This window comes from Bombus affinis, chromosome 7 (assembly GCF_024516045.1).
Source record: "Bombus affinis isolate iyBomAffi1 chromosome 7, iyBomAffi1.2, whole genome shotgun sequence".
Taxonomy (NCBI): Eukaryota; Metazoa; Arthropoda; class Insecta; order Hymenoptera; family Apidae; genus Bombus; species Bombus affinis.
The window spans coordinates 2,662,250-2,673,121 of record NC_066350.1 but is presented as its reverse complement, the minus strand read 5'-3'; the positions used below and the strand labels follow the sequence as shown (position 1 = coordinate 2,673,121).

The window sequence follows — 10,872 nt, the reverse complement described above, 5'->3', positions numbered from 1 at the left end:
ATCTATATAAGTACGTAAAAAGTTTCAATTTTACACTACCGATAATAATGACATAACGGTAAGGTTCTATATAAGATATAATGATGATTTATAATAATTATAACATTGTACAGAATATTTATGAAAGGCGCGCTGCTGGCGAAAGAGCCGCGCGTTTCTTTGTGTGTTCGTAGTTCGCGAACGCAAAAAAAAGAAATAAAAGAAACAAAGGAGGAATAGAGATAAACGATGAATAAAAGTGAAACAATACGAGCAATCAAATGAGACACGTTTATCTTTTCTTGTAATCAATAAAAATTGTTCGAATTAAGCGTGGCTTAGTCCTCGGTAAATTTCCAGGCATCCATAACAAATGTGAAGGAACAACGCGCGACTCTCTATCCAAAAGCGGCTAGACTATAATGGATGTTTTGTAAGATAAAGCAAAACGATCACGGATTATATTGAGATCGCGTTCAGAGAAATGTATAATCGATTACGTATTCGGGATAGCTCGAATTAACTCGACGACGCCTTTCTCGATGGAGGAATAAAAAAAATGTAAGAAAAGAGATAAAAAAAATTTAAAAAAATGAAGAAAAGAAGAAGTACGAAAATTGCGGCTCTTTTCTACCGCGAATATATTCGAGCATAGCGACATTGTGTGCTGTCAAAAGGTGAAAATTATGGTCCTTAAAATTTAAGCGGAAAAGAGTAACATGACGCAAAAAAATAAAAAATAAAAAAACAAAAGCGAAATAAAATAGACAACAAAAGATAGAAAGTGAGAGAATTTATCCGCCGTAGATGTGTGGCGTAAGAAAGGGCCGATAATCTAATTCATTGTGTATGTATACAGACAGAAAATAAATATAATATTGCGATTATAAATATTAAACTAATAAAGAATAACAATATTGTACCCCTCTGTACATATAAATATATATTATAATACGATGATTATTACTATATGATTTATTATAAATATATATACATAAATATAAATATATCTCATGAATTCACATTATTATGTTTATTATTGTTTACTTATTATTATTAAAATTATTATCATTGCGATGATAACGAGAAGGATGATGATGATGATAATTATTATTATTATTATGATAATATTATTAATATTTAAGAAAAGGTTCACAACGTGCCGTGTGTATGTGGGAATAAAATATATAATATAATGGACATTGTTCAATTCAATCCAATGTCTTGTCGTTTTTCTCTTTCCTTGTTTTCAATCTCATATCATATCCTTATCTCTTTGGATAATCTTCCTTCCTAAATACTATAAAGATATTTATTCTTGAACATTAGTTAAAATATTTAATATATCAAATTCATCAATTATAAGTTTATTGTGCTTCTTTGCCTAATTAAATTTAAAAAAAATTAATTCTTGAGCGATATACAACAATAGTACCGTTATTTTATTATTAAATTTTATGATAAAAGGCTTATTTTCAATAAAATAAAATAAGTAATAATATACATATCTATATACATATATCTTTCGCGCCGTATAGTTTGGATTCTAGTCGAGTACAAAACTATCGATAAGTCGACCAGAAAATATGGCGCTAGCCATGATAGATTTCGTTATCAGTGTCTTAAGTGATGTGTCAAACGTGACATGAGTTTTCTTTCAAATTCTGTATGATAGTTTAATTAATACCGTTGTACATTATCTAGAACGAAATGGGTATTTTCTTTGCAAAGAAAAAGCCACCGAGCCGTGTTACCGAACAGGACAAGGCCATTTTAGTACGTTGTTTCACACATTTTCTAACCTCAACCATTTTTATTTCAGGCACATATTGACTGATTTCTAACATTTTTACAGCAACTGAAACAAACTAGGGATAAAATCAAGCAATATCAACGAAGAATCGAGCAAAGTCTTGAAAAAGAACGGTTACTCGCAAAAAAACTTATACAAAATAAACAAAAAGAGTAGGTATTAAATTCTTGTCTATTGTAATTTTAAAATATCTTTGACACATTTGTTAAACGTTATAAAATCTTTTCAGACGTGCTTTACTTCTTCTAAGGAAAAAGAAATTCCAAGAACAAATATTATCGAAGACTGATGGACAGTTAGAGAACCTTGAGCATATGGTACATGATTTAGAATTTGCACAAATAGAGTTGAAGGTTGTAAATGGCCTAAAAGTGGGTAATATTGCATTGAAGAAACTACATGATTTATTATCCATTGATGAAATTGAAAAAGTTATGGACGAGACTAAGGAAGGAATTGAAAAACAAAGGGAGATTAATGAAATATTGTCTGGAGAACTTACAGAGAATGATGAGAGTGAAGTGGAAGCAGAGCTTGATGCTTTGTTAGCGGCAGAAATTGAAGAAAAGGCACCAGAAATACCGGAGGATGTAACATTACCAGAAGTACCAGAGGATGTAACATTACCAGAAGTACCAGAGGAATTACCAGAAAAGAAGATAGGTAAATACATTGTATAATATACAAATAAATACCAATACTGTAATACACAAATAAATACTGTCATGTTAGATTTATTCTTCTATTAGAAAAATACATTTAATCCATTCATTTACCTTCTTTTTGTTTTGCAGAGCGTACGAAAGAAAGAACAAAAGAAACTGTTGCTCTGGAAGCATGAACAGGTGATAAATATTAGTAAAGTTTCTATTCTATTGGCACTTTGCGCAGGAGTCTCTGTATATATGTACAGTACATTATATGTAAGGCTCAGCGTGAATAATTCTCATCCAAAGGGTGTAATTGAAAGAATGGAAGTTATGTTTTATTAACAAAGTCGTTTAAGTGCTAAAGACTGTTATCATAAAGTGCGTATACATATATGGTTTTGATGCTGTGAATACATAATCCAGGCAAATGTACATTACTTTTTCATATATTACATATACCATGTAAGTTTCACAATAATTATATTTGTACTACCTTACATGTACAAATATCTTTTTATCTTATTATTGGCCTTTCTTATGTGTAGTTAAAATATAATAAAAATATGCAGAAGTTTAAAATCTTTTAATAAATGTGATCTTATTTACAACATGTTTCAGTAGATCTTATTCTGCAATAAATTATACAAATTTATGAACATGATTCAACAAAAAATTGTACATAAATCATAAAACCTTTCTCCAAAATGGAGATTATTTCGGATTAAAACAGAATGAAGTATATTAGGTATCTTCAACGTTTCATCCTTCTAAATATTGTTTTCAAATAGGAAAACACTTATATAATGCAGCTAATAATGCTCGTTATTGATATCAATCCTATTATTGCGTTGACCATACATGTTCTGAAATCTATATCTTTTGGTTACTCTTCTTTTTTTGTTTGTTCATTTTCGTGGAAAATATTCATATAATATATAATAATAATCACGTATAATAGGATGATGATAACCATTTATCTTTTATTAATCTAGAATATTTAAATTTTTCCCGCAATGTAAAATTGCACAGTCATATGAATAGAAGGCTACACGTGATCAACCAGCTTAAATTATTCAGGAACTGATAAGATAAACCAACCACCGAGACGTTCTCAAATACCTAGTATTTCCAGAATATTTTACGCTTATTCTATATGTTCTTAGCTCCAGTTAAAATGCAGATAAAAATATATTCACTTCTATTAATGACATGAATAAAATTAATGGAATTTATGATTTCACATGAAATATTTTGTTTCCATTTATCTGAATTGAGAAAATATAGTGCGATACTTGGTACCATTGAGCTACGCGTCATAACGTAATATAATTTGATCTTTTTTTTTGGAGAGGAGGGGAAAATGCAATTGCGCATACCCGGTGTCGCTATGCACCCCCGGGTTATGTTGTTGACAAGATGTTAACACCTCTACCCACTAAAAACCCCTTCTCATTCTCTCCTTCATCGGTACTGAGTAATCAACCCGGCACTACCTCACGGCTTAAAAATATTTGATTTGTGCTTCACTTAAATTAGCATAATTAGACGAACACTTCAGTTATCAAGCAGGTCACCTATGTGACTCCTATAAAAACTTTTTGCTTTGTTAATGTTCCTTTTTCGAAGTTAACAATGCGATACTTTTAAATTTAAGAAATCAGACACTTAATCATTTCGACATCGATCCAAATACTAATGAAGTTATAGAAATAACATAAATCATTGGAAAGTCACTTTATCCCATACAGGTATCATAATATAATTATATTCATAAATTTGCAAATCAGTTTTATAGGACGGGATGGTGTGTCGTTCTTTAATGATTATCTGTCTTTACTGATTTGCAAATATATAGCAGATATGTAGAGCTTTCATTCGTCATTTTAATGTCTATGTCCATGACTAATGTTTTAATATGCGAAATATCTTGCATCGTGAGATTATTTGTAACAATTAGAAAAACGAATTTAGCTTGTTATTTAGATTTTAACTTATTTATTCCCCAACTGTCTTTTTACATATAGTGAAATAAACATTTGTTTTTACTGTGTCGAACTGCAACATTGACGCTTTCGAAGTTTACATAATTTTATAATCCGAGATAACACGACTTTCCTAATATCTTCCTCCCAAATTAACTTGCCGCTTTTCATTGTCAATGTACGTTACATTCTAACGCGAAGTAAGCTGAATTATTCAATAGAACCAAATGTCAGCTGTTCATTTTCCATATTTACTTATGTAATTTCACAGTGTCATAACTTTCCAACTTTCCGCGCTCGATGAAAACTACATCTACGTTCATATCGTAACATTATACTCAACATACAATAGTACATCCAAAACGTCAAAAAAAAAGTTATCCATAAAGAACTGCCCTCACTAGATAATACACTAGATAAAATAAATCTTTTGTTTTGTGTAGATAATATATCTTTTAAGTTTAATATTTTTTCTAATCTAATATTTTAAATTATTTTCTGGTCTTTATGTTTAGTTTCAAAATCGAGCTACGAATCCATCATTTATTTTGCCGATGACCACCTACGTTTTCATAATATTTGTATCTCGTGTCTTGTATCGAACAACGTCAACGTCTAACGACTGTTAGATTCAACGAAGCTTGTTTGTGCGGCAGAAAACGTCGTTTGAATAGACGATCTCTGATGTATTTAACTTGGTCTGTCGAATCCAGATAAGACCAGCTTACGGCGCCAATAACAACATTCGAATTGTTTTAACAAATCTCATGGCGCCTACGAAATCGTTTCGTAGTCACTAAACGATTAACACAATTTCAATGGTCAGGGACAGAATCGTGACAGTCAGTCGATCAAGTAATAATTACTAATAATTAATTATCGTTGATTAATCGTGTTGCTTACCCAGCATCGTACAAATAAAAGTGTATTCGCGCCTAATGATTGCGGTATCAATTACGATGCTAATTACCCTCGAAAATTGTCTCTCTTTACCACTTGCAACTCAATAGAATTTTTATCGAGGGAGTTTTAAACGACCATTGATTGACATATAGCAAACGTAATTTGCACTGTACACTCTTTTTCATCAAATGTTTAATTTTTCAAAATATTACATTTGTCGAAGGAATGATGTAAATTTATTTCTTATTTATACGACAAATTAATTGTATAAAATTCTTTATACTCTTTTTAGCTGCTTTCCATCATTATACCTTGATACCAAAGAACAAATTGAAAAAATATTACACGAAGAAAATGGAGAGAGGATGAGAGTTAAATGTTAAATCGCATCCACAGACTATCATAAAAATTCAAAATTAATTCCAAAAAACAAATATTTCATCTTAATATATTCCATTTGGACAGAGTCTATGATGCAAGATCGTAAACTTTACGCGAATTCGTGAAGTCGTTGTGAAACTGACGTTCGCTGAATGCCGGTAAGACCGGGAAACGACGAATAAAACGGCGATCACTTGAACAACTGTTTTTAGAAAATCTGTCAAATTATTGACAATACGCGTACAGGCTGTGCATTTCTAGTAGTAAATTACAGGAAGTATCACAGCCTCCTGATATTTAAAATGACGCCTATATGGATCAACGATTTCCTATTTAAAACCAGATGACCTTCGCGAAATGAGAGAGACGAAGAGAAAGGAAGAACGGCCGAGGAACGGGATCCGCTGACTAACCTCCGGCCATGAAGCCTTCGTTTTATTTCTTTTTCTTTTCTCCGAGTCCGAACATATCATTCTCCTTATCTGCGAGTGTGTCGTAGATCCAGGAATTTCAGTAAGTTCAACGATTTATGATCGATTAATAGACGAATTAAGTGACGTCAATTGTTCTATGATATGACACAAGAAGGACATTATGTTAGAATGTGATTCTCTTTTTATCTTGAATTACGTTACTTGGAATGCAGAATTACCCATCTTTAACTTTAACCCTGTTATGTCCTTTGGCTCATTTTATATACAGTCACGTCTTTTTATTGCTCAAAAATTTGTTCCGCTCAAGAAGGATACGAATGAATTACTAATATATGTTATTCTTCATTTCAACTTTATATTAAACATATCTGAATGAGAATTCAGAGAAAACGAGAATTCAAGAATAGTAGTAGGGTAAACTTTATTTGAATTTTTAGGTTCGAACATAATTCGTAAAAAGAGGAGGATCACGATTGGTTATAAAATATGTAAGATTCAGGCTATTTTCCTTTTGATTTATTATTATTTTTGAATTTACTTATTGATTACAAGATATATAAAATTCAGACGATTTACCTTTTATCTCAGTCTATAAGAAGCTCTACATTCGATATTTTTTACTAATTGACTATTTTTTACTAAATTAATTTACCTCTCTTACCGCAATGCAATATCTAGAATGTCTGTCCCAATGATTTCATCATCCAAAAATTCATTGTCCAAGAATACTTGCGAATGTCAATCTTATTACTTAGCATTGATTCTCTTCCATTAGCAATAGCGTTACTGTACCAAACAGTACAAGGTATAATTTTGCGGGAAACAAGTTAGACGCAATTTCGACGAGCATTTCGTCTAGATAACAAGAAGTTTTACCGCGTAATTTACTACTTTAAATATAGCATCCACTGATTCTTTATTTGTCAGGAGGCAAACAAAGTTATTTCCTTGACTCAGGTAGATATGCAAACTACGATCAACAACGAAATAAATCGATGTTTGTTTATTCTTCGTCTTTTATCAAACAAGCATTATTATAGTAAATATATTAAATAAATAAATAGTAAATAAATAAATAAATAAATATATAAGTAAAATAAAAAATAAATAAGTAAATAAATATATAGTAAATAAATTTACTATTTCTGAGATTATTTAAATTAATTCAAACATAGAAAATATTGCGACGGTATAAACTTGTTATGCATCGGATTTTGTTCTATCTACATAAGTTTAATGAACGATTTCATCTCACGATAAACGACTTCCTTGGGTGGCAAGGATTTTCTACAAGAATGATTGCATAGAGTATTTCGCAGACTCTTGCAGAGAGAGAGAGAGAGAGAGAGAGAGAGAGAGAGAGAGAGAGAGAGAGAGAGAGAGCGAGAGAGAGAGAGAGAAATATATCTTATCTTATTGGGAATAATGCAGATAAAACATTGAGACGACAGTTTATCTGCGACGCATATATATACGTGACGTCTCACAGGTAACGTTTCCAGGCTACGTCTCCAGTCTTGAACTTAATGTTTTCATCAAAGCCTGATCTCCTTTAAATACCTCTTATCTTATTTAATTACACATCTTGCTATCGAAAAGTTGAAGTTCTGGAAATTAACAGGCTGTTTCGTAAGGTGTCATATGTTTAACTTATTAAATTTTTTACTGTTCGGCTAAAGAAAATTATTACGACAAAATGAATAGAAGGATGCCTGAAACGATTTTACAGTTTCCCCATTTCCATTTTCTAATCCTTTGAAGCCTAAGGATTCAAGTTTATTTTTATTTTCTATTGCATTAAACTATTGAAATTGTGTTTAAGATAAATATTTCCTAGTTCTGTTGAAGTTTTCATCGAGAGCTTGTACTGCGTTATTTTCAAATAAACGTGCCGAAACGTAAAATACAGCCTTCCACTTCATCTTTCTCTCACTCTCTCTCTTTCTCCCTCTCTCTTTCTCTCTCGCCATCTACATATTTCTTCTCCTTTGCGATTTTTACTCCAAACAGAAACAACGAATCGTCTTGTAATAACAGTAACAATGCACCAATCAGCTTAAATTACCCGCTGCATCGATTTGCATACATTGATTCAACTTCGTCAGTGTTCCTCCGCTGAATTTACATTGAATCGCTCCTAAACCTATCCCCTTGATTTCAAGTGCAAGATACCTCTCTTATACAATATGTAACAGTACCACGTGCAAATATCCCTCGTCGAAGGTTGCGGAAGTGCGATGAGATAAATAAAAGTTTTAGTTTATTTGAACAACATGATATATGGGATTTTTGCATAACAATGGAATCTGGCTTTATAATGCTATCTCAAATTATTGGAAGATGTTGTTCACTATTGAAGAGAGTTAATAATTTTTACGCACGGAATAAAACGCAAAGGATGGATTTCAAATATATATTGATTAATGATCAACTAATAATCTGGGGATACCAGACGGTTCTCATCTGGATAACCTTCTTGTTTCATCGATTCTATGTTAAACTATTGATAACGTTTCTTCTAGACGTTTCTTCTAACGTTTCTTCTAACGTAATTTTCTAGAAATTTATGTTTCACGAAATCTTGCAATAAAATTGATGTCATAGTATAGGTAAACAGATATATACTTTATATATATACTTCATGGTGAATTACTTATGTATTTAGTAATACTTAGCTTCGTCCTTGAACATTTAAAATCAAGTTATAAAATATTTTTTATAGACCTACGAAAGAGATATCTGAATATTCTGTTTGGAATAATCAAGAAAATGAAACCTAAGATACCGTCTCCAATGCGTGTAATAGATTATACCTTAACGATCCTGGCGTACATAATTTTCTTTTTAAAAAGAGATTACACTGATGAGATGTTTTATAAAAATAGTTTTGAAATGGAAATGGGTGTTTAATATTAAGTGATACGTGGAAACTTGAAAGAGTTTAATAAACAATTTCATCGAAGACAGTTCCAAAGAGAAAGTCCCGTTTTACAGCACTATCTAAAGGAGTGGTCGTCGAGGACAGCCATTATTAAACCAAGTGAAAAAAAGGAGGTAAAAGATATCAGTCGAGGGGAAAATGCTTTAATTGGGCAGAAGAACAATAGCATAAGGCGTTGTACCGACGGGACAAAGTGAGTCATGCCTACATACAAGGTGAGACAACTGAATTCTTAATATTATAGAAACTAACTTCATATATTCCTTCATCATCTTTTTACTAGCAAAAACCATCTCCAAAATTCTTGTTACTACACGCATTTAATCGATATTGGTAATTAATTAAAAACAAATTTCCGTTTTGAAAAAGCCGTTTTAACATTCGCAATAAGATTTTACAATGTACGTGTAAATGCTGAATTCATATTGCCCAAGAACGTCGTACTTTATTTGAAACACCGGAAACGATATTTTCATAGGAAGTAACATGCTGATGAATATCGTTCGCTGTACCCATTTAAATTATAATTTTTCAAGAAGTCAGCGTTAATATTACCACTTAGGTAGTACATTGAACTTTCTTAATCTGTGGTAGAAGTTTCAAGAGTACTACAGTATAACAATAGCATGGTAAAAATGACGACAATTAATGGCCTTGTTTGCCTCTTAAAGACGCGAATTTTAATGACACACGCGACATCGTGTTTATTACACGTTTCTAATAATACCTAAACAATCATTTGCGATATTAATGAGTTAAAAAATTCATTGTATTAAGTTACAGAGTTGGATGACTCATCGTACACCTGGGAGTGTATGAAGAGCACCGGTGAGATTTTACAAATAGAACGAGACACGAAACATTCGTCTTGTCTTGAGAACGTTAATTGTACCGTTGCTTAGAACGAGGCTGGGAGATGCGTCCACGATGCTGAACAACTGAACGAAGCATTTCCCGATCTCACGTCGTTCTAGATATGTACATTTCTTTCTTTATCAATTCATATTTTCCCTTCCTTTTTTTCCGTATTTCTTTTCTCGTCGCCCAAGAAAAACTCGGCATTTTTTGTCTCAATTAAATGGCACGGGTCAATTGAGAAGCTGTAGTAGATGATAAATTGAAATTAATGTCTGTGTTCCTAGATCGTGCTTTGACGCTATTCCGATATTGCACACAAACAAAAAAAAAAAAAAAAAAAATACACCAGACTAACCGTGAAGTCAATTCTTTATCTTCACAACTTTGTTTGCAGCTCTAGATAATGTTTCCAGCTCTGGTGCCATTCGCCAGATAGTACTGGTTAAAAATTATTGCCAATAAAATTTTAGATGATTCATACCTGCAAATATTTGTACGCGATGCATACAGTGTTTGAAAAGGTAGAAAAATATGTAAAGCGGTGTTACAATAAAATTGAAGCTGACGTTTTGAGTTGCGATGGAATTATCATATCCAGTTAGTTAAATGAGCAAGATTTTTTCCTAATTATTTAAGATCGTATCTCATTTGGTACGTTTCTCATTATCATTGTTAGTTAGAGTAATAAGGACTCCTCGGACTCTGTGGAATATTCCATTGATTTAACGCGGAACTTAAGCTTAATCGGATGTAGATCGAGAAATTTTTATGTCGTCAAAGTATCTTCCATAACGGTTACTTGTGTAATTAATTATGGTATAAATATAAATAATTAAAGTTTAGAGAGTATCGAATTCCTGAAAAGTTTCGCTATTAAATTTACAAAGTCAGAATGTTCTTCGGTCTGAGTAAGCATAAGCAATTCCAGACG

At 31.8% G+C, this 10,872-nt stretch overlaps 1 protein-coding gene across 1 annotated transcript; it reads left to right on the top strand.

Moving 5' to 3' along the window:
• Nucleotides 1-1,541: 1,541 nt before the first annotated feature.
• LOC126918491 (charged multivesicular body protein 6) lies at nucleotides 1,542-3,033 on the top strand. Its single transcript, XM_050726431.1, has 4 exons — nucleotides 1,542-1,755; nucleotides 1,835-1,944; nucleotides 2,022-2,455; nucleotides 2,587-3,033. Exons 1-4 carry the CDS (start codon nucleotides 1,690-1,692, stop codon nucleotides 2,631-2,633), a joined length of 657 nt encoding a protein of 218 aa, XP_050582388.1. The 5' UTR covers nucleotides 1,542-1,689; the 3' UTR covers nucleotides 2,634-3,033.
• The last annotated feature ends 7,839 nt before the right edge of the window (nucleotides 3,034-10,872 follow it).

What these genes read in the sequence shown, in the direction of transcription:
- LOC126918491 (XM_050726431.1), top strand. Translation starts at nt 1,690, where the DNA reads ATGGGTATTTTCTTTGCAAAGAAAAAGCCACCGAGCCGTGTTACCGAA. An exon ending in AACAGGACAAGGCCATTTTA is followed by an intron (nt 1,756 to 1,834) that starts GTACGTTGTTTC and finishes ACATTTTTACAG; the next exon opens with CAACTGAAACAAACTAGGGA. An exon ending in ATACAAAATAAACAAAAAGA is followed by an intron (nt 1,945 to 2,021) that starts GTAGGTATTAAA and finishes AAATCTTTTCAG; the next exon opens with ACGTGCTTTACTTCTTCTAA.